General features: G+C 48.4%; 2 protein-coding genes across 8 annotated transcripts in view; one reads left to right on the top strand and one right to left on the bottom strand.

Moving 5' to 3' along the window:
• Nucleotides 1–7,600, top strand: part of LOC310760840 (uncharacterized protein) — a 29,264-nt gene extending 21,664 nt beyond the window's left edge. Inside the window, exons 2-3 of the mRNA XM_083610045.1 lie at nt 3,045–3,096; nt 3,551–7,600. Coding sequence (XP_083466171.1) covers nt 3,084–3,096; nt 3,551–4,641 — 1,104 coding nt within the window. The 5' untranslated portion in view covers nt 3,045–3,083 and the 3' untranslated portion in view covers nt 4,642–7,600. The remainder of the gene's footprint in view (nt 1–3,044; nt 3,097–3,550) is intronic.
• A 7,071-nt stretch (nt 7,601–14,671) lies between these two features.
• On the bottom strand, nt 14,672–27,700 carry MAMDC4 (MAM domain containing 4). Of its 7 annotated transcripts, none has more exons than XM_083612007.1 (28): nt 27,560–27,700; nt 26,648–26,749; nt 26,047–26,220; nt 25,831–25,959; nt 25,311–25,444; nt 25,166–25,232; nt 24,954–25,070; nt 24,703–24,852; nt 23,699–23,781; nt 23,345–23,503; nt 22,561–22,651; nt 21,920–22,075; nt 21,499–21,714; nt 21,022–21,146; nt 20,831–20,921; nt 19,748–19,852; nt 18,754–18,891; nt 17,437–17,567; nt 17,135–17,345; nt 16,915–17,046; nt 16,703–16,827; nt 16,521–16,614; nt 16,338–16,427; nt 16,042–16,161; nt 15,794–15,924; nt 15,343–15,460; nt 15,093–15,259; nt 14,672–14,914 (listed from the first exon to the last, which is right to left on the bottom strand). In XM_083612007.1, exons 4-28 carry the CDS (start codon nt 25,949–25,951, stop codon nt 14,867–14,869), a joined length of 3,120 nt encoding a protein of 1,039 aa, XP_083468133.1. In that variant the 5' UTR covers nt 25,952–25,959; nt 26,047–26,220; nt 26,648–26,749; nt 27,560–27,700; the 3' UTR covers nt 14,672–14,866. The 7 variants fall into 7 exon arrangements, with proteins under 7 accessions (XP_083468133.1, XP_083468129.1, XP_083468128.1 ...); XM_083612003.1 differs by lacking the exon at nt 27,560–27,700 and adding an exon at nt 26,965–27,032 and having other exon boundaries at nt 15,794–15,921; XM_083612002.1 differs by lacking the exon at nt 27,560–27,700 and adding an exon at nt 26,965–27,032.
• Between the last annotated feature and the right edge of the window lie 4 nt (nt 27,701–27,704).

The raw sequence follows: 27,704 nt of genomic DNA on the forward strand, positions 1-27,704 counted from the left end.
TTATTTAAATTTGGCTGTCCTTCAAGGGACGTTAAAGACCTAATTATACTAAATAATTGCACCGGGCGAGAGCTAGCGGAGGCAACGGAGGCCGAGAAGTAGGACTTCTTAGCGGCCTTCACTGCCATCTCGTAGGTTTTCATAAAAACCCTATAAGATGTTCTTGAGGCTCCGTCATGGGCACCCCGCCATACTCGCTCTAGCCGTCTGAGGTCCCGCTTCATTTTCCGAAGCTCCTCGGTAAACCAGGGAGCCCGGTTTCTGCGGGGTCGCAGAGGGCGCCTAGGTGCAATCTCATCGATGGCTGCTAGGAGCTGGATATTCCAGCCCTCAACAAGCTCAGTCAATGAGTCGCCAGGGGGAGCAAGGTCCCGCAAGGCCTGACGGAATCTATCAGGGTCCATCAGCCTCTGCAGGCGAGCCCAAATTGGCTCGCCACCTAAGCTGGGTGGGGGTGGAAAATCAATCCTGGCTTTCAGAGCGTAGTGATCAGACCATGGCACCTTCATCGAAGGAGACATGATCACATCTATACCTGCGCCAAAGATCAAATCCAGCGTGTGGCCTGCTTGATGTGTGGGGCCTGAAACAAACTGGGAGAGCCCTAGTGTCGCCATGGAAGACACCAGGTCCAGAGCCTGTGAGGAGGGAATGGCATCAGCATGGATGTTGAAGTCCCCCAATACCAATAGGTTAGGGAACTCCAAGGCCCAGCCGGCCACCGCCTCCAGCAGGCCTGACAGGGTGGCTGCTGGTGCGCTAGGTGGCCGGTACACCAGCCAGACAGCCAAGCTCACCTCGTAGCCCCACAGTAGGCCAACACATTCAATGCCGGGGATCGATGGCGATGGTAGAGCCCTGAAAGAACAATCTTCCCGGATTAATAATGCCACCCCTCCCCCCCAGCCCACAGTCCGTGACTGGTGGAGGACAGAGAAACCCGGGGGCACCATCTCTCGTAAGGTAACAGTTTCCCCTTCGCGCACCCAGGTCTCCGTCACACAAGCCAAGTCAACCCCCTGCGAGGTGAAGAAATCTCGCAGGGTGGCGGTTTTGTTGCCTATAGACCTGGCATTGCACAACACCAGAGACGGAGGTGAGTAATCCTTGCTCACCCTACCTTCGTCCCTCGGGATGGGGCGCAGATTGGAAGGGGTACGAGCATATCCGTATCTCGATCCCCTTCGCCTATGACATCTGCCCCCACCACCATACCTCCCTCACCCCACTACGGTAGCAATCCCAAGCCTCAAACCAACCTCCATTTACAAAATAAAAAACAAATCAAACCAAAAACAATTGTACCAACAAAACAAATCCCCACCCCACTCACTATCCAACCCCAAACCAACATAAAACGGAACAAAATAAAAATACATGTATACAGACCACCGTTCACGGTGGTACAACAAAGTAAAAAGTAAAAACCCCTTTAAAACAATTTAAAATATATAAAAACATTTTTAACATTTGCTGCAGCAACACCAGTGTCCTTAAAACTGTAGCGGTGGCGAGTGTGGGCCCCGCCCCCTAGGCCTGGTGGAGTGGGCCTACAGGAGGAAGCAGCCTTCCTCAACCCCCACGGTGCAGCAGCCGCAGCGGTGTCCCAGTGCCTCATGAGGCCTCTTAAGCTGTGGCGGTGGTGAGTCAGTCTGGGCCCCGCCCCCTGGGCCAGGTGGAATCAGCCTGAGGAGGGAGCGGCCTTCCCCAACCCACAGTGCAGCAGCAGCAGTTTATTTCTTCCTCTACAGCCACTGCTTTTTCTTTTGCTTCCTCAGCTATTTTTCGATTAGACGCAGATTCTTCCAGCAGTTTTTCAATAGATTCTGTATTGGAATTCACCTTCTGTCCCAGATTATCTATTTTAGTTGATTGTTCCGTAACTTGTTTGCTTAAGCCTTCCAATTTTTCAAAAATTTTATTTAACACAGAAGTAAAATCCCCTTCTGATGCCATTCCTTTTGACTCAACTTGTGCAAAATCTTCCCCCTGTGTCACAGGAAGGCCGGGAACAGATGGTCTGCGTTGCTGGGAAACTATACTGGGCTGCTGCACTCTGGCCTTGCCCGATCTTGTTGTCCTATCCGTCATCACACTTTTGTCTATGAATCAAGGTCGTTCCCACGGTCAAGTCTTGCCATGGAAAATCCCCAAAGTCCAGAGTGGAAAAATCCCCCAGCTGGGTGTACAACTTCAATGTTCCTCTAGGGGGACACTGTAGCGGTCATTCAATTTACAATAAAAAATCTTTTCCAGCTTTTTTAAGTCCCCTCAAAAAAAATACAAGCAACAGTTTCAAGTCCAGAGAAGACCTTCAACAAGTATCTCCTTTGCAGAGTTAACCATTAAAAAGTTACAATGTCTATAAATAGTGCAACTCTCAATGCAACAGTTCTAATGAACCTGGCAGTCCGTCCCAGGAGTTAAATAATTGTCTCTATTTTCCCCAGAAGAAATAAAGTCACTTTTCCCTCTCCCCCCCCCTCCACTAACCTGGGGGGGAGTTCTTTCGCTTTAATGTTCGGATTTAGAGCTTTAAAAGCACCGCTCTCCAGGTCTTAGCTTAGAAGCGTCTTTGCTTTGATCTGTGTACAGAAATGGAAGGCGGACTTCCTGTTTACGCCTTCCTGCTTCAGTGCCAAATTAATCCCTTTTTTCTTCCTTTAGTCCCAATTTCTTAAGCTTCACCTACTCACGGGTAGTTGTTTAACAGCCAAATTGTCACAGGAAAAAGGTCAGCGCTCTCCGGCAACAGCTGTGTGGCTTCACCCCATGGAAGGAGCAATTGACTCTCAGCACCGCGCCTCCCATTACGCTCCGGAGCCCCTTGCGGGGTTCCTTTGCCAATTCAGGGGGCGCTAAGAGTGCCCGCCGAATCCCACGCTCACAGGCTTCTCCTGCCTGTGATTTTTGAAAGGGTCTCTGCTTCGCCGTAGCGGACAGACCCACTTTCCGCGGAGCTTCTCCCTCCAGATTATCTCCCTCCGGAAGCCTCTGGAGATAATGTTTATGCTAAGAGAATGACATTTTTCTTTGTCTTTTAGGGTCCTTTGTGCTTTGAAGAAGTAGCTGTTTGTGGGATCATGGACTCTCTCGGTAAGGCTCCCTGTTGGATCACATGTGTTTTGAAATTCAATACATATCCCTAAGTGAGGAACCTCCAGTATCTTAAAGGAGCTCAACTGCACCACCTACAGCATCTGGAATTCTAAACCTTCCACAGCCTTGAATGAAGGGCTGACTACTGTTTGGTCTGTGAATATTCTTCCTCCGGTTATTCCTTTTTAAACCATGATCAGCCTGGTCTGAACTGATAAATGTAGACTACAGAGTAGCTTCTGTCTATTTTTGGTTGAACAAAGAGACAGCAGCCTTTGGAGATGGAGCTGATTCCATTAATGGGCCAAATAAAACCCATCCCAGGAAAGAGCTAGGTTTTTCAAATCTCAGGTTCTCATAAATAGCATTAAATAGCATTAATTAGCATTGTTCAATACTTTGAGGCTCCATTTCTTCCCAAGGCTTTAATCTATTTCGCTGTTTGTTGCAGGTGGTGATGATTTGGAAATTAAGAACAAGGGAGACCACAGCAAAATACACACAGTGGAGAGACAATCAAAACATTCAGAGGGTGGAGAGAATTTCAGTCAGAGTTCCCATTCCATTTCCAGTCATGGAAATCCTATTGGGAAGAAACCTTTCCAGTGCTTGGAATGTGGAAAGAACTTCATTCGAAACTCCCATCTCACTTCCCATCAAAGAATTCATACTGGGGAGAAACCTTATCAGTGCTCGGAATGTGGAAAGAGCTTCAGTCAGAAGGAAAATCTCACTTCCCATCAAAGAATTCATACTGGGGAGAAACCATATCATTGTCTGGAATGTGGGAAAAGCTTTAATACAAGCACAAGCTTCCATAGACATCAAAATATTCACCGTGGAGAGAAACCCTACACGTGCTTGGAATGTGGAAAGAGCTTCAGTCAGAACACTCACCTCACTTCCCATCGGAGAATTCACAGTGGGGAGGAACCATATCAGTGCTTAGAATGTGGAAAGAGCTTCACCTGGAAGGAAAGTTTCATTTCCCATCAAATCATTCATACAGGGGATAAACCGTATCAGTGCTTGGAATGTGGAAAGAGCTTTAATACAAGCAAAACCTTTCGTCAACATCAAAGTATTCATTGTGGGGAGAAACCATTTCGGTGTGAAGAGTGTGGAAAGATTTTTAGACGAAAGGAAAATCTCACTTCCCATCAAAGAATTCATACAGGGGAGAAACCATATCAGTGCTTTGAATGTGGAAGAAGCTTCACCCAGAAGGAAAGTCTCAATTCCCATCAAATAATTCATACAGGGGAGAAACCCTATCTGTGCTTGGAATGTGGAAAGAGCTTCAACCAGAGGGCCAATCTCATGGCTCATCAAAGAATTCATACAGGGGAGAAACCATATCAGTGCTCAGAATGTGGCAAGAGCTTCAGTAAGAGGGCCAATCTTACGGCCCATCAAAGAGTTCATACAGGAGAGAAACCATATCAGTGCTCAGAATGTGGAAAGAGCTTCAGTCGGAACTCCCATCTCACTTCCCATCAAAGAACTCACAGTGAGGAGAATCATAGAATCACAGAATTGTAGACTTGGATGGGAACCAGGGTTGAACCAAAGGTGAGACTGTTCTGGAAGGCCTGCAAATGCCATAGTGGTAGTCAAGATAACCCCAAACTAATTGGTAGTTGTTTAAGTAATGAATTCACCTATGTTTATGTATTTGCTCTGGTATATGCAAATTGGCTTGCTTTGACGCTATGCTTATGTGTGGGCTGGGGTGCTGGGCTCTTGGCCCAGAAAAGGAACCTATCTGTAAGACTTGAGTATTTGCTACCTATGCCCTCATTGGCCAGGTGGAGTTAAGGGAGGTTCTCGCCAAAGTGACATACGCTACTTTGTGCAAAAGTATTACTTAATATATTAGCACATTGTAGAAAAGTCATGACGACCTCTCACTGCTCTGGTGGCTTACTCGTGTCTGTAACGGCAGTGGGGCTGTGCAGGTATGTCACAAATTTACACCTTTCTGGAATAAAGCACTAGAACTGGTCATTCTGGCACTTTTGACATCTTTCCTTGGTATCCCTGCATCAAACCACTCGTACAGGCCCTCCTTTGAGCCCGTCAATTGGCGTAGATACTAAAATAAGGTGGATTGGGGTAGGCAAGGCCATGGTGCTGCAGAGGATCCAGCTTATTTTATTGATGACTTGTTAATTATTTCATATGACTTATGCTGCATTTGTGATGTTATGTTCTATTGTTTGTAAGCCACTTTGGGATTTCTTTGAATGGAAAGTGGTATAGAAATGCAATCAATCCATTCCAATCCAATCCAGTCCTCAGCCTGTTGGGCTGCTCAGGGAGATGGGCAGTGTTTACAACCTTCCCCTTCCTCCCCATCTGGGGTAAAGCTCCCCGTTCCTCCCTGTCTGAACAGGCAGAGGTCAAGGAAGGAGCAACTGTGCCTGCCCCTGTTGGGAGGCCTGAAAAAGCCAAGAAAATGGATTGTGTGGGGAGGAAAAGGAGAGATCTTTGGAACCCAGAGAAAGTGGTCAGGTGGGGGGGGGATAGCAGGTGGATCAGCAGAGCAGGAGTGACAGAGGAACCAGGAAGAACAAACAAAGAAAAATGGGAAATCCTTTCCAAAACGGACCATGGAGGTAGAACAGGTCAGTGACCTGCAAATTGAGCTTTCATTTGATTTTGGATATAATATTCAGTTAGAATCTTGGGAAAGGCTGTGGAATAAAGGTATGAACTTTACTGCATGTAGTGCACTTAAAAAAAATGTGATGAAAATGATGTATAGATGGTATTTAACACCATCAAAACTTGGTAAAATGTATAAGACAAGATCTAACAAGTGTTGGAAATGCAAAGAAAAGGAAGGTATCTTTTACCATATGTGGTGGACTTGTAAAGAGGTGAAGGCTTTTGGGGAAATGATATATAACGAGTTAAAGAAAATGTTTAAAAACACTTTTGTTAAAAAACCAGAAGTCTTTTTACTGGGTATAGTAGGTGAAGAGATACGAAAAAAGATAAAAGACTGTTCATATATGGAACAACAGCGGCAAGAATCCTTTTAGCCCAAAAATGGAAATAACAAGAAGTACCAGTGAAAGAAGAATGGTGGATGAAAATGATGGACTTTGTGGAACTGGCGAAGCTGACAGGATAAATCTGAAACCAACACGATCAAGTACATCCAAAAATACTGGAGTAAATTTATACAATATTTGAAAGATCACTGTAAGCAATTAACAATACTAGTAGGGTTATCTGAAGACTTGTAAAAAGATTTTTTTTTAACCTTTCTATATATATTTAAATTTTGATGTATTTAGTACAGTGGTACCTCTGGATGCAAACGGGATCTGTTCTGGAGCCCCATTTGCACCCTGCAGTGAATGCAACCTGCACGTGCATGGGTCATGATTCATCGCTTCCGCACAAGCGCGATGTCATTTTGAGCGTCTGCGCATGCGCAAGCAGCGAAACCTGGAAGTAACGCGCTCCATTACTTCTGGATCACCACGAAGCACAACCCGAAAACGCTCAACCCGAAGCTACTTCAACCCGAGGTATGACTGTAATGAGTTATATTAGAATTGGAAAATATATAAAATGCTGTGATATAAGGTTGGTTTTGAAAGCCAAGAGGTGGGAGGGAAGTAAGCTGACAGGCTCTAAAGAGCCAAAGAAGTAAAGTGGATAATATTGATGTGATTATATATGTTTAAATGGAAAATTAATAAAAATTATTTAAAAAATAATAATTGAGTTTTCATCCGAATTTGTTTGCCCCAAGTGTGCAAGGAGGTGACTGGTCTGATCCTGCAGAGCTCTGGCCTGGAAGGGTCCTTGGCTCCCAGTCACCCACCAGGCCCTGAGGAGACCCAGACTTGCTGAGCTTCAGCAAGGAGTGCACCTTCTGCTCCTACTCAGGGGCCTTGCTGGGGTCTGCTTTACCCCTTTGAAGGCCATGACTGAAACTATTTTTATATATTGCAAATTATTCCTCCTTTCATTTTTCTTTCTTTTTTAATGGTGTTGGTTCCTTAGTACACTTTTTAAAGAGAGAACCTGATTCAGCCAGAACTGCCACCATCTTTTTACAGTTTGCTTCCTCCCTTGGAATGCCACTTGGCTGCTGGGCTGTGTTACCTGCAGGTCCAGGAGTTCCCAGGGAAGAGGACGAATGGCCTGCTTTGTCCCTCCTGAGTGAAGAGTCTGTTTCTGTGGCCTGGGGAGGCGCAAGAGAGGTAGGCCTTCTTGGTTCTGTCTTCACAGCCTATGTGCCAAGGGCAGGGGTTGCAGCTGCTCTGCAGGGCAGCAGGAAAGGCTCAAAGCGAATGTGGCAGACGGTGTTGGCATTACCCACCTTTGGGAGGAAACTGGTCTAAACTTTTGCATTTCAATTCCCCACCCCCTTATTATTGGTATACATGGTGAATTCTGTCTTTTTCAATGATTTGTGATATACCTTTTTTGAGTAGAAACCTTTTGTATGACACACTCCAATAAATGCTTTGCAATTTTACCCAGTGTCTTTGTGGTAAACACTCCCATGAGGCAAACATTTATGTAGCACAGTCTGTGACCTTAGGAAAGCTGAGGCTCAGAGAGATGGATTTGCTCACAGCCCCCAGATGTCTTGGTCCAGTGGACCAAAAGCCAATTTCTCCGCAAAGGAGTGATGAGTGAGAAATGTTTCTGTCCAGCTAAAGGCAACACCTGGGAGATGCCCAAGGCACCCTGGTCGAGGGTTCACAGCCGAACCTTTATGGTAGTGGTGGACACCTATTCCAAATGGCTAGAAGCGGCCCCGATGCCCTCCACCACTACCCAAGCTGTCATCCTGGTGCTGCGGGGCCTGTTTGCAACTCATGGGTGTCCTGATGTCCTCATCTTGGACCTCAGTTCACATCAGGCACCTCTTCTCCTCCTTCTGGAACCGTCCCTTTCCCCTTGCCTCCTCGCTTTAGACTTTTCCCTCACAAGTCGGGGTACAGGTAGTGTTGCCATATTTTGAAGAGCAAGAAAGAGGACACATTTGCCAACTGCTACTTTTAACTATGGATCGCTATGACGACTCTCATTTTACATACCCATGAAAAAGAGGACGTGTCCTGGAAAAAGAAGATGTATGGCAGGCACAGCTCATATGCCCCTCTCCCCAAGCCAGCCTGCCTGCGGGGTTTGGGGACAGGTGGCGATGGCCGCCTTGTCCGGGGCGGGCGGAGGTCCATCTCCCATTCTGTACGGGAGGCACACGTCCAAGTTGCGCTGCCTGTGTTCTTCCGAGCGCTGTTTCCGTGCTTGAGGGAACACAGAGGGAGAGAGAGTGCAGCCCAGACTCCCGCCAGAGAAAAATAGCGGGAGTGATGAAAAGCATAAAGGTACTGCAGTATTTTGGAGCAGGAACCGGCAAGCCACTCCAGTATCCCTGCCAAGAAAACTCCATGGACAAAGACAGGAGTGCCTGGCGCGCTCTGGTCCATGGGGTCACGAAGAGTCGGACACGACTAAACGACTAAACAACAACAACTGCAGTATTTGCAGACACCTAAAGCAAGTTTCAGTGTTACCTTCACCTACTCGCATTGCTTACTCTCACATCCTGGATCTAGTACATACCTAATTAATGCCCCTGATATCTAACGATTCATAAGAAATTAGAGTGGGCTGCATTCTCACCCACCTCTTAAAAGATCAGAGTATGGAAGGGTAACATGGGAATAATAACGAGTGTGATAAGAGCCTCAATAAGTGTACGAATTTCAGTATATGGTAAAGTGAACTTAAAAGGTTTAAGGCTTGGAGTACTACTCCTAAACATGCTTTATATAAACAAGATTCCATAGGGTTGCCATTAACATTTTTTATAGGTTTCAGCAGGACTTAGGCATGACTAACTTTCTCTCGACCAGGGACATAATGTTATCGAATGCCCACATTGCTAAGTATATAGACTTTGTGGTAATGAGTGAGTAGAATGTCAGTGTATTTTATTTTATTTTATTTTTTAAAATGTGATCTTATGCAGCAAATATTTGTACTTTATGTGTCTCTTTAAACTTGTCAACAATGAAGAACAATTTGCAATGATTGTTTTTAATATGCTGGCCCAATAAAGTACATTATCTATTCTTACTACTTTTTCATTGTTACCATATGTCCAAAAGTTCCAAGCATCCACATCATAATTATATACCATTACTAAGAATGCAGAGGCATTGCCACACAAATAAACTCCTCCTTGAGTTTTTGCTCAGGCCAAATGTAGTGACAAATGCACAGTGTAAGGTTATGTTATGAATTCATTGTTATGAATTAAAATATTTTTCTTTTCTTAAAAAATAAGCCAAAGTCCTTAGAAGTTATTGTTGGGATACTGCCAGGGAGTCCATCATGACCCCACGTCGTCTCCGTTGCGATCCATCGACCTCCCGTAGACACGCAGTATCATTCAATTAGCGACACGAGCTCCTGAAATAGCTTGCCACATTCCAGAGCTGATGCACGCTCTATCAGCAGATAATGCACAGTGAAAGATGCACGCAGGAGAGCATATTTACAAGTTTATTCAGCGTTCGTCAGAACAAAGAAAAAACATGACTGCCTGCTTCAATGTCTCAGGCACAGAGAGAGAAACGAAAGCAAAGACACAACAGAAACATCCTTGAGCACATGTAGGCTCGAGGCTCAAGTAAAGAGCTGGAATGGAGTTTTTCCAAGCTTCTGAAGCTGCTCAGTGCCCAAAGTTAAATCGGCACAATTATGACACTTGGGCAAGTTGCTGTGAGAGTTTGCTGCATCAGTTTGGAGTGTGGCATACTGTGTCTGAAGCCCCTCCAGTTCCTCTGACAGATAGATGGAGGGCCCAAGATTCAAGGGCCATAGACGTAATAGTCTTGTCCGTCTCTCTGGAGGAAATTGCTACGTTAGCTGGCAACACGAATGCACGTCAGATGTGGAATGCTTTGAAAGTAGCTCATCTGCCGGTCATCCCAGCCCAGAGTTTGACTGCATCGGAGTACGCAGGCTGTGACACAAACATCCTGCTCCCTTTTAAGGTGGAACGGAAATATCCTAACATCTATATCAACTTACAAATCAAATGTAGAATCATAGAATCATGAAGTTGGAAGGGGTCATCTAGTCCAACCCCCTGCAGTGCAGGAATCCTGCTCACAGCCATCCCTGGGTGGAAATTCACTTAAATAAAAACTGAAAATAAAGGAGTTCCATGCCAAAGTGGCCAACAAGCTCTTGTGAATGTACAAAATTGCCATTGCTCTTTCACAAGGTCAAACTACACATACATGTACTATGTGCACTTTTTTTCTGAAAAAGGCAGATCACTGCCATTGCCCTGGTTACACATAGTTTAATTACATCAAAACTGGATTACTACATTGTGTTCTGTCTGGGGCTGCCCTTGAAGAGCATTCAGAAACCCACACATTAGGAATATGGCTGAATTTTTGACCAGTCTGAAGCATCGCATTTCGCCACTTCTGTATCACATCCACTAGCTTATTATTCATTTTCAGGAGCTATTTGAAGTTTTTGTAATCACCCCAAAAGCCTAAAATCAATGGTGGGGGACCTCTGGTCACAGGTCTAGTTAGTATCAGACACAACTAAAGATGGATAAAACCATGAATTTCAATTTCTCTCTGTTTCCCATTTTTCCAGTCCTAAATTGAGTTTGCCCTGTTCCACACCAGTTCGTTAAAAATAAATAAATAAATAAAAAGTCCACACAAAAATTAATACAATTTTATGTGCATTTCTCCTAATATACCGGTTGTCAGGGGCTCGGGAGCAGGAGCACAGGGGAGAGAGGAAATGGAGAGCGAAGGGGAAGAATCCGAGGGCAGCGTAGGGGAGTATGACAGTGACCCGAGAGATTCCATGAGCTTCTCCAGCGAATCAGAAGATTCCCAGAAGGGGGCACCGATGGTCAGGGCAAGGGGGGTCCCAGGGGGGACGCACCAGAAACAAGGAGCCAGCGGGGAACCCCAAAGCAGCAGTGGAGGATCAGGACCAGTTTCCCCACCAGAGCGTAGTGGGGGGGAAGAGTCACATGTGTCAGGACCAGCGTCTCCTCCAGCGGGGAGAGAAGATGAGTCAGGGCTGACCACGCCTCCATCGGAGAGTGGGGGAACGGAGGGGAGGTCAGTTGCAGCTAGCCTCCCCGAAGGGGGAAGCAGTGACAGCAGCAGTGAAACGGTCAGGAGGAAAGTTGCTGGCTGGGCACGCGCGCCAAGTTCAAATGTACAGGCGCGGGGGACAGCAGGAGACCCGGATTGGGAACCAGCTCCTAAAGCCCGCCGGAGGGAGGGGGAAGGCTCAGGGGATTCAGCGTCAGAAGAGTCTAGAAAGGGCGAGACCCCGACGGACAGGCGGAACCAGAGGCGGAAAGAACAGAGGAAGAGGTGGAGCAAGGCTAGAGTCTTAAACTGGTGTCTGGGGGGAGGAGATTCAGACGGAGCATCAGCGGTCTAAAGTTTGAGACGTAGAGCTGCACGCTGCGGCTCTGGAAGTGAAACTGAACTTCAATAAAGACTTTCGTACTTAACAACGAAGCGGCGTTGGTCCTTTGTGAGCTGGGACCTCGGGCAGCTCTGACACCGGTATTCACACATTTCCCAACATTATTTTCACTATTTTGTGTTAGTTTCTGTTTTGCCACTGAGCAGCTGCTTAGAGTCACAAGGCTCTGTTTACATTCCAGAGACAGTCCAGGCTGTTGGAAGTCTCACGGGAATGGGAGACGGATGTGACGTTACTGGTTTCCTGTTTCCTTTGTTCCTTTGTTGTTCGGTTGCTCTCTGATCTCACAGGTAGAGGATGTATTTTTCTTTGTCTGTGTAGTAAGAAATAAAGCATAGTGATGTAGCCATAAATCTCATCATTTCTGCTGCCTGGATTCTCTGCTGAACGGGGGAACGCGGCTTGGAGCCTCATCAAAGGCTCAAGGTTGTTAATTATTCATCGGAGGCGATTCCGGAGGACTCGGCTGGAAGATGAGCTTTATCAGCTCGCCCGAGTGGAGATTCCAACATTTTGTGGGTCACTGTTGCTTACTGGGAGGGAGATGGGGAGGCCCAAGGTGTATAGCAAGCCTACCCAAGGAGACAGGATTGCTTTGAGTGAAGGTATGGCTAATCTTTGCCCAGAGTCTTCAGTCCTCAGTTCTCCCTTGCAAGGTGCCAGTGGCTGAATACTCTTAATTCTCTTGTTCTGCATTAATGAGCAGGAACCTACTAGGTTGCTGAGAATATTGACCTTCAAACATCCCTGGAAGTTAGGTTACACCAAACAGGACCGTACAAATCAATTTATATCTTAGTATTAGAATTACAAATATACAACAGATTGGTTCATATGACCCCAGGAAGTCTCTCAAGAACTCCTAGGACAAGAATTTGTAATTTGTAGGAGTTTAACAGTGACATCATAGGCATGTGTACTCAGAAGTAACCCTTGTTGAGTTTACTGGGATTTAGTCCCAGGTAAACGAGCATAAGATTGCAGCCTAAGACTCAATGGGCTTGATAAGGCATATATGGAATCAGGCTGTAAAAACATTGCAGAAGTATATTCTAAATCCATTTAACTGGATTTTCATTCCACTTGGAATGAATAATAATTTGTACTCACAATATGTATTACAGTGTGTGTGTGTGTGTGTGTGTGTTTTAAATCTGACTTTGTATGTTGTTTGGTATGTTACAGTTCTTAAGTTCATTGAAAATTTTATTACTGTACAATTATCCAAACTCTCTAAGGAAACAAAGAAAGTAAGAATACTTATCTCGAAGTATTGGAAGACACAAGATCTACCCACCCGGGAAGAATGGCAGATGAAGTTGATGGACTTGATGGAACTGGCGGAAATGACTGGCAGAATCCGAGACCAGGGAGAAGAGTCGGTGGAAGAAGACTGGAAAAAGTTTAAAGACTATTTACAGAAATACTGTAAAATTAATGAACGTTAGAAAAATGTGGAAATGAAGTTATATGGCTTTAGTAGAAATGTTATAAGGAACTAATTAGATTATTAGAGTATTAAAGGAAAAATAAGGTTAGAAATGTTAAGATAATTATAGGATAGAAAACAGAGGAAGATGGAAAGGAATTGCTGAAACAATTAATAGAAGTGGAATACAAAAAGGGAGGTGTGAGGAGGTCGCTGAAATAAGTGAATGAAAGATAAGATATTGAAATTGTTTGGTGTGTTTTAAACTGTTTTTATTTTGTTTTGTTAGTTTAATGTGTTAGTGTTATGTAGTGTTTTTATGTTATGTTATGTAGTGTTTTTGTATTGTATTGTTTATTTTGTTTTGTTTAAATTGTTGGAAAAATATTATTAAAAAAAAAAAGGAAGTTAAAGTCCGACAAAGTTTATTTACAAAATTAAAGATTGTACCATTGTTGTTGAAAAAAAAAGGAAACAAAGAAAGTAATTTCATATAAATCCACAGATACTTCAGAAATAAGAAGTTAAATCAACTGAAACCATCATTTGTTTACCCTAAACCAATATTTTTAGATATCAATATCAATTTATTGTGTAAGTCTAAGACCCTGTAGTTTGAGATTGAACAGCAGAGAAGTACAGGAGTAAAACTCACTTTTCTTGTTTCCTAGCACCAGCTTTACTGAAATCAGTCTAGAGGCATGCAGACTATGTAATGCTTTTTCCCTCTTATTCTTGCTATCATTTTGGGGCAGGAAGTGGATGGACATACTCATTTCCCATTGTTAATGGACTACTTCTACATATTAAAATCTGCTTAACCTCTGATGCTACATTGGCTACAATTAAAAAAAATTATACTTACATTAATAACACATATGTTCCTGTGACCGAAGGACTCTAGAAGCACCTTTTGGTAACCACTGTTATAGCTATCAATCATTTCAACCTCCACCATTAAAGAGAACATTTTTTGGGGGGGGGAATAGATGCCACTTGGCATGCAAATATGCTGGAAGACCTTGTGGGGGACATACAGTAGGTATCTCTGGATAGATCCAGTAATTAGTGGTGGAGCTTCATGCTCCAGCAGCGGGGGGGGGGGGAGAGCAGGTGGGGGCGTGGCACGTGTCCTGGGGGCGTGGCACACTGCCCACAGGGGCGTGATGCCCAGCACGGGCGGGGGGCCAGTCGCAATGGCACCCCACTGGGATTGCGCTGCTGGGGGCAGTGAGCTCCCCCCACTACCCTCTTCCTCTGCCAGTGCCCATAATACAGAGATGGGGAACCTTTGACACTCCAGATGTTGCCGAGCTGTAACTCCCATCCTGACCATTGGCAAATCCACACCGTGATCAACTCCCGCCCGGAACCCAATGTCCCCTCTGTGAAAGGACGTGTGGATCCAGAATTGGCCTCCACAGTCACTTATGGACTCATTGTTAAAACACATATAGTCTGACCCCTGAAATGCAGAGATGGGACCCCAAGAGGCATCTAGTCCATTCCCCACGAAGTGGGGACCAAGACAGATCTCTTCCTCCGCCCCGGGAGCAGGCTGTTCCCCCCCTCCGTCCCAAACTCCCTGAGCTCTGTTCGTGCACAGACACCCCGACACCATTTTTTTGGGCAGAAATTCCATTTTATTTCACAGGAGACGAGAGCGGCTACAGAAAAAACGCCACAGTTTTCTCCTTTGTTTCGTGTCGTCTGCCTTCAGCACGTCCAGAGAAATTGTGCCCAGTCAGAAAGGGATCTGAGGGTCATCCAGTCCAACCCGCCAGCTAGGCAGGCATCCTTCCGGGGAGAAAGGGGCTAGTCTGTTGGCGCGCTGATGGGCAGCTCCACGATCCGAACCTGGTCCTGCAAATGCAAAGCGGGTAGTTCATGGCCAGGCATGGAATTCACCAATGCAGGTAGGCTGCCTCTGGCCCTGGAGGCCCCACCTCTTATCACAGGGAGGCAGGTAGACTGCCTCTGGCGCATGGAAGGGGGACGGGGCTGGGGGTGGGACAGGGGGTCCAGGGTGCGAGGGACTCACGTCTTGGAAGGCAACATTGTCGAAGGCCTCGAACTGGGGCGCCTCCAACGGCCAGCACTTCTTCCGACAGCGGTCAGCGACGGCCCAGGCCAGGAGCCCCCCAAAAAGGGCACAGGCGGCTGCGGATGCAACGGCAGCCTCCCAAGGCAGGGTGGGGGCACTGCTCCCTGGGGGGGGGGAAAGACTCCCTTTGTATGCGCCTGTGTGTCTCTTGAACCCCGGATCCCCAAAGCATTGGGCCTCCCCTCACCTTCACCACTGCTCTCCTGGCGCCGCTCCTCGCACCCGCCTCCTGCCACGTATGCTACATCGTCCACCGCAATGGTGCCCGTGCCGGACCAATCGCCAGCGCCCACTTCCAGCACCACCTGCGAGACATGGGTTCAAACCAGCAGTGCCTCCTGCCAGGAAAGAATTTGAATCCGCCACCTGCTGAACGTCTGATGCCAGAGGCGTTCCAAAGTGGCAGGGAGTCCCAAAGTTTCATGGTGCCGTGGCAAGAAGTCCCAAAGGGGTAATTGGGATTCTCTTTTTCGAACCAAAAAGCCCCACGTCTTTATAGGGCATCCAGTGGCAGGCAGTCCCAAAGGTGGACAAAGGCCGTCACATTTAAAGGAGTTTAATAGGAATAATATAAGGAAGTTTAATTATCATAGGTGGCAGGTAGTCTCAAAGGCACCAAACTTTCTGAGATGGCTTACCTGGAACTCACCACCGCTGTCAATGAGAAGCCTCTCCTCCCGCCAGGCCCAACCTTGGTGGCTGGCTGCCCGCCAGACCACACGCTCCCCCTGTGGGCTGGACAGGAGCACCTGGAGCTCAGCATTGCCTGCTGGGGAGGGAAAGGAAGGCGGAGTCATGTGGGCAGTGGGTTCGGGTGCCAGAGGCTCCGCAATAATTCCCTTCCCGCATCAGGGAGTTCCACCGGCCCAAGTAAAACCTGACTCACCACTTTTCCCCTGGAAGGCCATGCGGTAGCGGAAGTGGAAGCAGCCGGTGCCTTCAAGGGTCTCGCTGGTGAGGCGGGCGGCGTGGTGTCCTGCGCCCACCTGGACGGAGATGTGGTGCCCTAGAGAGAAATGAAAATAATAATTGGGAGAGAAGCCCGATTACTCGCACCCGGACCCGGCTCAGAACAAACCATTATTGCGACGATTCATTCCGATCCCCTCGACCCACCTTGCAGGGTCGTAAGTCATAAGCCCCCCGCCCCAGACGCTTGGGGGTACCACGTGCGAGACTCACCGTCCGTGCCCGCCCCGGCCCAATCCCAGCTCCGCCAATCACCGTGGGGCTTCCTCCAGCCACAGGTGCCGGATTCAAAATCGCATGAGCCTGAGCGGAGAGAAGCCAGAGCAGTCAATCCCCTGGCAATATTCTGCACCCCGAACCCTTTGGTCATGCGGCGCTACAACTCCCAAGACTTACCAGCACTGAGGCAGCTCCCTGGTGTCACCTCAAGGTCGTCGAGCGCCACATACGACGGCACAGCCCCTCCATCGCCTTCTGCCGCAAAAGCCACCTGCGCCAGAGAGAGGGGGGTTCGCATGCTGCCACAAACTCAAACCCAGCACCATTCCCCCAACCCGACGCTCCCCTTTGGCGCTCACCTGCCACTCGCCGCTAACTTCCGCCGTGAAATTTGCGTAGCGCCAGCTCCCGTGCCGCCTTGAACTCGCTGCCAGCACCTCGGCCTGCCTCTCGCCCTCTTCCTCCACGGAGGCGCGCAGAGAGCCTGGCGAGAGAGCGCCTTGGTGGAGTCATCAAGCTTTCTGGCAGGGCGGGACCCTGGTGATTCATCCATCCCACCCCGAGCTTTTACCTGCGTCTCCAGCGCTCAGGTAGTACCAGAATCCGACACAGTGGGTGCCCCCCAGTGGCAGGTACATCCCTGTCCGCAGCGGCGCCGCTTCTCCCGCTGTCAGGGCGCTGGTGTTGGCAACCATGTAGTGTCCTGGGGAGGGAAGCGGTGAGTTCCAGTTGGGGTCACCTTCCATATTGGGACCCCGGCGGTCATCCAGCCTGACCCTGGCGTCACTCACCCTCCGACGTGCCAAGGGTGCGGTCATGGGGCGGGCCTTGCCCTGAGGTGCTGCCGCCCTGCCGCCGCACCCACCCTCCTCCCGAAACATTGCAGGCACTGGGCTCCTCAAAGTTGCAGCGGAGGGGGGCGGCGCAGGGGCCGGGCGCCAGTGCTACGTCGTCCAGTGCCACGGTTCCCACGAAGCCGTCGCGGAGCAGCTCAAAGATCACCTGGAATGGAAAGAAAATAGTTTCCGGTGCTGTTATTCACGATGATTTTGCTTGTTCTTATTCTAGGCTGGATTCGATCCCAAGACCTCACCTGGAAGCCGGGCAGCAGATGCTGGGGAATTGTGGCCGAGGCACGGCGCCAAGCGGCGCCCTGACTCCCCGCCCGGGTCCACAGAACTTCCTCTGCGGCACCAGCGGATTTCACTAGCAGGTTGAAGGTGCCTGGGAAAGAGGGGGGCAGGGGCTCCATTAATTGCTATTATATCATCATCATAGAATCATAGAATCATAGAGTTGGAAGAGACCACAAGGGCCATCGAGTCCAACCCCCTGCCAAGCAGGAAACACCATCAGAGCACCCCTGACATATGGTTGTCAAGCCTCTGCTTAAAGACCTCCAAAGAAGGAGACTCCACCACACTCCTTGGCAGCAAATTCCACTGTCGAACAGCTCTTACTGTCATCATCATCATCTCATCCTTTCCCCCAACCGCTATGTGTTTTTATCTTTGTTCATTATTCTTACTACTGTATTTCCTTTTCTTAACTGCTATAACCATTAAGCTATTATTTATTTTTAAAGGATTCTTGCTGATTGTTATTTATGCTGTATTGTTTTTAATATCTGGTTGGAAGCTGCCCAGATAGGCGGTGTATAAATACATTATCATCATCATCATCATCATCATCATCATCATCATCATTGTGGCTCATTACCACTCATCATTTAATACCATCAACCGGTGTTCTTAATTTTTCTGGATTATAACTTGTCACCAATATTCGTTATTGAGAAATAGTACTTTTTACCATTATTTATCCTTATCATTGTTTTTATATGATAATATAAGAATTTCATTTTTTTTAATAAATACAATATAAATAATATAAAAATATAATATAAAAATGATAATAAGCAATAAGAAATACTATTTCTCAATAACGAATTAATATTTGTTCATTTGTCTGTGAACCTCCCTGAGACTTTGGGGTATAGGATGGTATATAAAAATTTCATTATTCTCATCTGAAAAGTCTCCGGCGACGCCACTCCTTCGAGGGCATCCCTCCCTCCGCTGAAATTCCTTGCTAGAGCTGAAGCTGCAGGTTTGAGTCCCACCCTCTTCCATGACGAAAACTCCCTTTGGAAATCTCGGCCCGCATGCCAGCTGACTGAATGGCCTCCTCCCTCCTGGATGGACTTGCAGCGCTTGCCATCTTGGGAACTCCCTGCTACTTGAGATGAAGAAATCCCCTCGCCTCTGGAGATCTGAAAGTCTCCTCCATTGGAACTCCCTGCCACTTGATTGTCAGGCTGGCACCTCCTTGTGTCCTGGGCCTTCCCAGCATCTTGCTCTCAAACCTGCACCATCTGGGGAACTGCCTGCCACTTGAGAGCCGCCCTTACCAATCTGGGGCCCCTCCAGGCGGTACCAGAAGGAGAGGCAGGCGTTGGACAGTGTCAGCGAAGCTTGGGGGGCAGAGACCAGCCTCGCCCGCCGGCCGCGGGATCCGGGTGCCGCAGGGTCCGCCGAGAGGAAAGAACCTGTGGGGCAACAGGGTCAGGTCCTGGGTTCGAATTTGCGCCAAGGCTCAGCTTGCCCTCAAAATCCACCTGCTTGCCCTCTCAGACTTGCCCTCTAAGCTCCATTTCAGAGAGCAGCTGCCTCCTTTGGAACTCCCCGACAAGGGATAGTTTGTGGGACTGAAACTGGATCAATGATTGATTTTTTTGTTTTATTTCCAAAATGAGGTTTTTCGAGCCATCTAGAAATTCTTGGCAAACTGATAGGAATGGTTTAAGTCATTTGGTCGAGCCTACGAACCCGACTGTGTGATTTGGAGACGGGCAGTTATTACTATTACAATTACTATTAATGTGATTTATATCCAACCGCATAATAATAATAATAATAATAATAATAATATATTATTTATACCCCACCCATATGGAACTGGAACATAAGAGCACATTTGAGGGGGCATCTTTCATCCAAACCTTAAACCAGTAACAGCAGCATAATATCAAATTAATCACAACAACCATTTCAATTTCAAAAAAGAAATCTCTTTTGGGATGTGTCAAGGTTTGCCCCAGGAGCTGTGAGCTGCTTTGGGTGCACAAATTGCAACTGAAATTATTCCACCCCCATCGCAAATCAGGTTTGTTCTCAAAATTGGCAGGCTTTCTGCTCTTTTGCAAGGAGCAGATCCCGCAAAAGCTGCAAGCCCTTTCTCCAAATTCAGCTGAAAACTTATATAGTAACTTATAGTGACATTATCAGCATAATTCCACCCGATTTGGCCATGGGAGTGGAATAATTTCGATGGCAAACCTTTGCTCCTTGCCAAACCAGCGCAGGAGGACTGGAAACACAAGCAGCTTTCTGAAATCTTCCTACCTCTGCCCGTCGTGTGGTCCTGGCCGATGTGGAGGCGCCACTCAAACCCGTCGCCCGGCTCAGCAAACCATCCACACAGGTCGCTCTCAAAGTTGCACGACAGCCCTGCGGGGGAGGAAGAGAGAGAGAGAGAGAGAGAGAGAGAGAGAGAGAGAGAGAGAGAGAGACCGTCAGGGGGAAGAACACACACACACTTAGATAGCTTCTTATTAATATTATGATTCTTATTATAATCATCATTATTACATTATATATCATAAGTATATTAAGATTAGTATATACTAGCGTTAATCCAAAGATCTCAGGGCAGTGTACCGTTTTCAGAGCCTATTTTACAGAGCATAAATCAAAGCATGGTAAAAGACAGCATAATAAGGAAAACAATCATTTTTGGACTGTCACACCCTGAGGAAGAAGAAGCGGAATATTATTATTATTAACAACAATATACAGGGTGAGTCTTTTAAAGGAGGCCCCATGGAACATGTGTACTCACCCTGTATTATATTGGGCCCAGTATCATGTTACTGTTCTTACTATTGTTATTGTGCCCAGTATTCTATTGTTGTTATTGCTATGTATAAATTGATATGATGTCTATATTTATTATGTATATTTATGTATATATTCATTATGTGTATGTGTATGTATATTTATATATATATCTATAATATATACATATTATACTATATCCTGACTTCCTCCCAGGCAGTTTAGAGAAATTTAGGATGGGGAAATCATTACAAAACTAGTAACGATTCTTCAAATTGAAGCATCATCATTGTCATCATTGTTATTATCAATAGCATGCATTCCACCCCCACCCCCCGACAAGGACTCCCGGCAGCTGATGGATCCAGTCATCCCCAACCTGCGGTCCTCCAGATGTTTTGACCTACAACTCCCATGATCCCTAGCTAACAGAACAAGTGGTCAGGAATGATGGGAATTGTAGTCCAAAACATCTGGAGGGCCGAAGGTTGGGGATGCCTGGCTAAAACAATAGCGGCCCCAAATTAGGAAAATGTTGAAGAATGATTCTGACGGGCGGAGGGGAATCAGCGCCCTCCGATGGTGACATACCTGAGGGGTGCGAGAGAGAAGCACCGCAGTCCAGAAAGGCCACGCTCTCGATGGCCAGGGCAAGATCCTCCTCCGTCGCCAGGAGCTCCAGCTTCAGGGAGACAGAGATAAGGGAACCTCAGGGGTCATCCAGCCCAACCCGCTGTCACCCACCTCAGGCGGGGTGGGGGGTGGGGGAGCTGCTGGCTCACCTGGAAAGGCCGTTCTCTCGCACCCAGGGCCACGGTGGCGTGCTGCCAGGCGGCGGTGCCATTGCCCTGGGCGTGCCACAACCACTGGCCCGGCGCTGCGTCGCTGACAGCCAGAGCCAGGAGCCCTGGGAAAAGAGCGCGACTGATGTGGTTAAACAATCAGGATTATTTTTACTGAGTTTTAGCACATGTGAAGAACTTAAAATAAATCCTTATTTCCCGTGGAATAGCCTTTGGACTCTGATGTCACTTAAAGATGAAATCTTGAGAAAGATTTTTCCTCCCAAAGCACTTTGTTTTAAAAATCCAAATTAAATCACAAAATCTGCTCCAATATTTCTGTAAATAATAGTCAATGATGATAGTAAATAATAATAATAATAATTTGCATGCGTCTGCCTGCATGTCGCAGCTCCTGCGTGTTTACATGGAAAATGGATCTGGTCCTCCCTGAATTGGCCCCCCGGCTGCACCTACCTTGAGGGCCGGTGTTGAACTGCAGCTCCACGGCGCAGGCCCAGCTGGAAGGCCCCAGGAGCGGCGTGGTGGCCCTGGCCAGGGAGAGCATCTGCCCCGGAGCCTGGCCCAGGCCCAGTCCGGGCGACGCAGGATCCGGCCCCGCGCTGACCCACTGGATCCGGCCCACGCTGACGTCCGCCCAGCCGCCCATGCCATGGGTGAAATTGCTGGCTCCTAGGAAAGGACAGGGGCTGCTGGGATCGGGGCTGGGCTAGATGACTCCAGCTATCATTCTGTGATGCCCAAAGCAGATTTTAGGGTGCCCAGGTGCCACCCCTGGGTGGGCTCAGGCCCAGCAGGGAATCTGCTTTCCGTGTCACAAGAGACTCCTGTGGCAGGCAGTTCCGCGGGTTAACGGAGGCCCACGGCAGACGCTCACCACACTGGCTCTCGTCAGTGTCGTCATCGCAGTCAGCCTTGAAGTCACACACTTGCTCGCTGCCGAGGCAGCGTGCCCCACTGTCACAGGCAAACTGGTCGTCCTTGCAGGGCACCGGTCCGGGTGATTGCTCGGTGCGGGGAGCGGAGAGCAGGCCTGGATGGGGAGGGAAGGGGGCGCCAATGTCCGGGACTCTTCATTGGTTGCAGCCCAAAAGGTGGGGTTGGATTGGATGACCCTGGGGGTCCCATTCCCATAGGTCATTTTTGTTACAAAAAGATTCAACCTTGCTGGTATCTTAATATCAACAACCAGAAGGTGGTTTCCTTTTTGGAATAATAAATTTCCAGAGCAGGGTGGATTTGATTGAAATGAAATCAATTTAAATGACAATTGAAACCACCATTTAAATCCCAAGTCAGTCAGACTTGATTTAAACCAGTTTTTTACAGAAAGATTCAGCCTTGCTAGCATCTTCTTAATATTGACAAGCAGATTAAGGTCCTTTTTGGAATGATTAATTTTCAGAGTCGTTACACATTCATGTGCACACATGCAGATATGACCCATGTGAAATATTTTGGGAGAAAGAATTGCCCTCAAGAGAACCGGAGCCTTCTTTCAACGCCTTTTCCCCTCACCGCTTTGCCGGATGCAACCGGGAGACAGGATCAGGTCATCCAGAGCGATGCTGCTTCGGGGATCCTTCCCGATGACGCCCTCAAGGACAATCTGGAAGGAGGGAGCGAGTCCGAGAGAAACCCTTTTCTTTTTTTACTTATTATGAGCGTTCTCCATTTCCTTTCTGTACCACTTTATATTTGAAAGAAAACACTTCCAAGCAGTTGGCATTAAAACATCCAGAGTAAAGCCCAGGAAAAGACTATATTTCTTTACTCCCCCTACTTATTTTTTTACTGACTTGACTATATTTCTTTATTCCCCCTATTTATTTGCTGACTATAATATTGCAGAAGTGCTCTGGGAAGGCAGTGTGGCGCATTCCTTAGTGTCCGAGATCTGGGTTCGAATCCCCACTCGGTCAGGAAGCAGACCCTGGAGTCTGTCGCCTCCTCTGAGCCTACCTGGCAAGGGTTGGGGGGGGGCGTTGTTGCTGGCAATGTTGTGTAGGGAAGAAGGGAGGAGAAAAGGGGGCAATAAGAAGCCTCTCCTTCTTAGGAAGTTTGGAAGAAGAGCTTGGAGAGTTTGAGCAAAGATGTCTGCCTTGGAGCGGGTTGGACTACATGACCGCTGGGGTCCCGTTTTTTTGAAATAAGCCCTTCTGCTTAAGGGCCCTGCCAGAGGGAGATGTGGCCAACCTGGCGCCAAAAATGCCTCGTGAATGTCGAACCCTGAAGTCAGGGCAGGGCTGCCAAATTCCTGGCACCAGCAGTGCTCCTCTGCCTTTACAGGGATTGGGGGTACCTGGAAGTCCTCGGTGCCGTTGAAAGTGGCTTCCTGGCGGAACCAGAAGTCGCCCAGGTCGCCGGCACGGCTGAGGATCAGCTCCCTCTTCGTCTCCGTCTGGGAGTAGACGTTCAGGCGGTTGGCGTCCGACCCGTGCAGGTGGGCATAGAACACCAGCTGGAAGGGAAACGTAGCGCTAGAGCCGAGGGTCCGAGCCGTTCGCCAGTACAGGGGCGGCCGATATTCTTCATATTCAATAATCAATATTGGCCCATATTTCCGTAGAAAACAAATACTAAACGATGATAATAACCTCCTCCCATATTTTCGCAAATAATAAATCGTAAATGATGATGATTATAAGGGACTCACATGGCAGGACCCGTTCACCACCAGGGTGGGGCTGAACAGCTCAGCTCGGCCCGGCTGGGCGCCGGCGACGTAGATGAAGTGCCCTGTGAGAGAGGAGAGCGGAAGAGGGAGCTGAGGCACGGCCAGCGAGATGCCACCCCAAGATCAAGATTTATTTGTCACTGTGACCCCAACGTAAAAAGTTTGTAAAGCTCTGTTATACAATCACAAGATCTGTAAATATATGTAGAGCTCAGTTGGTAGAGTACCAGAGTCTACCATTAAGAGACTCTACCATTATTATTATTATTATTATTATTATTATTATTATTATTATTTATTATTATTATACCCCGCCAATCTGGCTGGTTTTCTCCTCTTAATCTCAGGGTCGAGGGGTCGAGCCCCAATTTGGGCAAAAGATTCCTGCCTAGATGACCTGAAGAGTCCCTTCCAACTCTGCAATTCTAGAATTCTATGATTCTATGTCATCTATAAAGACACATACATTGCATATAGATATTCATTTTATATCTATATCTATATATGCACACATATGCATATATCAATTATATTTATAAATCTATACACGCGTATCTATACACACATATACCCATATATCCATATTATTTATTTATTTATTTATATACAAACGCATATACATACATAAATACACATTTCATTTACACACACACACACACATATATACATATACACACACACACACACACACATCCATTTTATTTATATTTATACACATATATGCCTATAGTTATACTCATGGAACAGAGCTATTTATTATGTGTATCTCTGCCTATAAATTATCTCTATGTTTAAATGATCTCTATCTATGTCAATATCATGCCCCCCCACACGTATAAATGAGCTCAGAAAGATAGTTGTGAGCTCCTGGAGGTGCAGAACTCTACACATGCCCCAAGTTGGTAAGACTTGATTCAAATCATTTCTTTACGGAAAGATTCAGCCTTGCAGGCATCCTCTACATATTAACAACCAGCACCCACCTTCCGGCGTGTTGGTGGTGTGGTCGCGGGTGGGACGGGCTGGGGACGACGGCACCTGGGAGCTGCAGTTCCTCGCCCAGGAGAGGTTCTGGTTGGCATCCGCTGCCCACTTGCACCAGTCCTCCTCGAAGGGGCACGAGAGGAAGGTCTCTGGGGGAGAAAGGCAGGTGAGGGGGGGTCCCAAGGTGCCTTTTCCGCCCTCCACCCTTCCGGTGGCGCCCATGTTGTCCCCCCTGGCCCCGACTGCTCACCGCAACCCTGTTCGTCGCTGCCGTCGCTGCAGTCCTCGGTGCCATCACAATGGCGGGCAGGGGCCACGCAGCCTCTTGGCAGGCACGGGCGCTCGTCCGGGGCGCAGCTCCGGGGACCTGGAAATGTTGGGATGGTGAATGGGGAGCCTCCAAGCCCAGAGGCAGTCTATCTGGTTGGCAGGGTTTTGAGGAGGCAGAAAAGAAAGCCTTACTTTGGGGGCCACAGTTCCTGAACTGCACATCGTCCAGCGCCACGCTCGCCACCGAGGAGAAGGTCACCTGTGGAGGGGGAGGCAGTGCTCTTGACATGCTCCGGAGAAGGAGCCGGCCGGGGAGAGCGAGGAGCCCAAGACCCACCTGGAAAGCGCCGCGGACTCTTCCAGTGTAGGCCAGCAGGGGGAGCCAGGCACCAGAGGACGAGGCGGGGCTTCGCCACAGGGAGACAACGTGGCCGCCATGGCTCAACTCCAATGTGACGCTCCCGTTGAGTCCTGCAGGGGAAGGGCGGAGGGGTGAGGGACCCGGGGGTCATCTAGTCTGACCCTGGTGAGGATTGCAGATTGCCATCTTGTCTCAGCTGCTCTCGTTTTTATCAGTCCCCAATGGGGGCGGGAAGCAGGGCATCAGTAAATGTCAAGATAAGAATGATCAGGGTGGTATTTCTTTACACCGACCCTACCAGGTTGGTCAGTAGTCTGGAAATCAATAAATAATTATATGATACGATACATCCTGCAGTTTAGAAACGTATTATGTAATATTGATATGCAATTATGAGAACCGGGCCAGGCGGCATTTCCCCCACCACACCGGGGAAAAGGCCGAGCAGGTGGCTCTGCGCCTGTTGGATTTCCGACCGCCAGCGCCCCAAGCTTACCTGTCTCAGCCATGCTGTACCAGGCGTGGAGCTCACAGGTTGAGGCTGCGTCACTCAGGGTTGGGGAGCGGAGTCGGGCAGGGGCGGCAGGTGGCTTGGCTAGCTGCTCTGATGTGCTCATGTACCAGCCTGAAGGGAGGTCGGGGGGCGCCAGGTCAAAGGGGTGCTCTAACCGCTAAGCAATGCTTCCCCTCCCTTCAAATGAAGCACGTTTACCCTGGTCGGTGCCCAGCGTGTGGTCGAAGGGGGGGTCGGCGCCGCGCGCCCAGCCTCCGCCCCGCCCTGGGTGCCACCGGTACCCAGATGTGCTGATGTCCTCCCAGCCGCAGGTGGTGCCTTCAAAGTCACAGGCCAAGGCGGCACCTGGCAGTGCCAGCCCATTCCGGTAGCCTGGAAGGAGAAGGAATCAGGCGCCCTGAGCAAGCTACAGTTCCCAGCATTCCGAGCACCAATTGCTGTTAGGAGACCCCTGTTCCCCCCATGAGCTACAGTTCCCAGAGTCCCCTGAGAAGAGAAATGGGCTTGGGAACTGTAGTTCTGTCAAGGGAATCGCAACCCTCAACGCCCAGAGCAAGCAATCGTTTCCAGGGTGCTTTGGGGGACATTGTGGGAACTGTAGCTTGTTCAGTTTCCCAAGGAGACCCTCTCAGAGCTATAACTCCCAGAGTTTCCTTGGAAAGGCTGTGCAGAATATTCTCCTTCCATAGGAAACTACAGTTCCCAGGGTGCTTTGAGGGATGTCAAGATGGCTTAAATCACTCTCTGCGAGGGGAATCGAGGCACGTCTCCCGATTCCTTTGGTGACGCCAAAACTTACCGCAATGGCTCTCATCAGAGCAATCCCAGCGGTCGCAGGCAAAGTTGCAGGTGCTCGCGCTTGAGTTCCCATAGGCGCCCCAGCTAGGAAATGGAGGCCCAGCTAGGGGAAAAAAAGGGGGAAAGTGCCATTAAAAGGAGAGGAAGTGTGAGAGAGACAGTGAGCATCCTAGAATGGGAGAGATGGAAGGACCTCAAGGGTCATCTAGTCCAACCCGCTGCTCAGAGCTATAATTCCCAGGACTTTGGGAATTGAGAGAGGGAAGAGAGAGAGGGACAGGATTCACAGCCCCCGTCTCCCTTCGCCCCCCGGCTCACCCCAGCCCAGCAGGGCACCCCACAGCACCCACAGGCGTGCCATTCTCCCAGCAGCGCCCAGCAGGACTTCGCCCTCAACTTATCTGAGCGCCCGCAGGGCGAGGCGGGCAAAAGGCCGGCGGGGCGGAGGCAGAAATCAGGACTTTGGTCCCTGCACCCTAAAGGACGTCGGGGGGCCCCACAGGAATCCACTTTGTGGGACTACCCTGGGCTCCCAGGCGCCTCTTCTGCTCTGGCAAAGCCTCCTGGGCCAGAGGCAGTCTACCTGGGCTGCTCCTGAGGGAGCTTGGAAGCAGCACTCAGGGAAACGCTGCGAGGAGGAGGAGAATAAGGAGAAGGCGAATAAGGAGGATAATCAATAATAATAATAAACCTTAACTATAAGATTATATATATATATATATATATATATAATATAAATTATTATCATTATCATTATTATATTTAATAATATATAATATAATATAATATAATAATAATAACAACAAAGAGAAACCAGGCCCCTCAGGCACTGTTGGGACTCCTCCCTGAGGGGATTTGGGGGGGAGGTCCCTCCGGCTTCCTTCTCCGCAGGGACCCCCAACGAGGCGCCCACCTCACGAAGGAGACCAGCGCCACCCAACGGCCAGGCTAGGCCCCACTGCCCTCAACCAAAATGGCGGCGGTGGCGCGTCTTCTGCCCTTTCTTCCCCCCTCCGGTCCGTTTCCCTCGTTCCAGTCACGTTGCCCACGTCCAAACG

The sequence above is a fragment of the Podarcis filfolensis genome, assembly GCF_964270895.1.
Source record: "Podarcis filfolensis genome assembly, chromosome: 4".
Lineage (NCBI taxonomy): Eukaryota > Metazoa > Chordata > Lepidosauria > Squamata > Lacertidae > Podarcis > Podarcis filfolensis.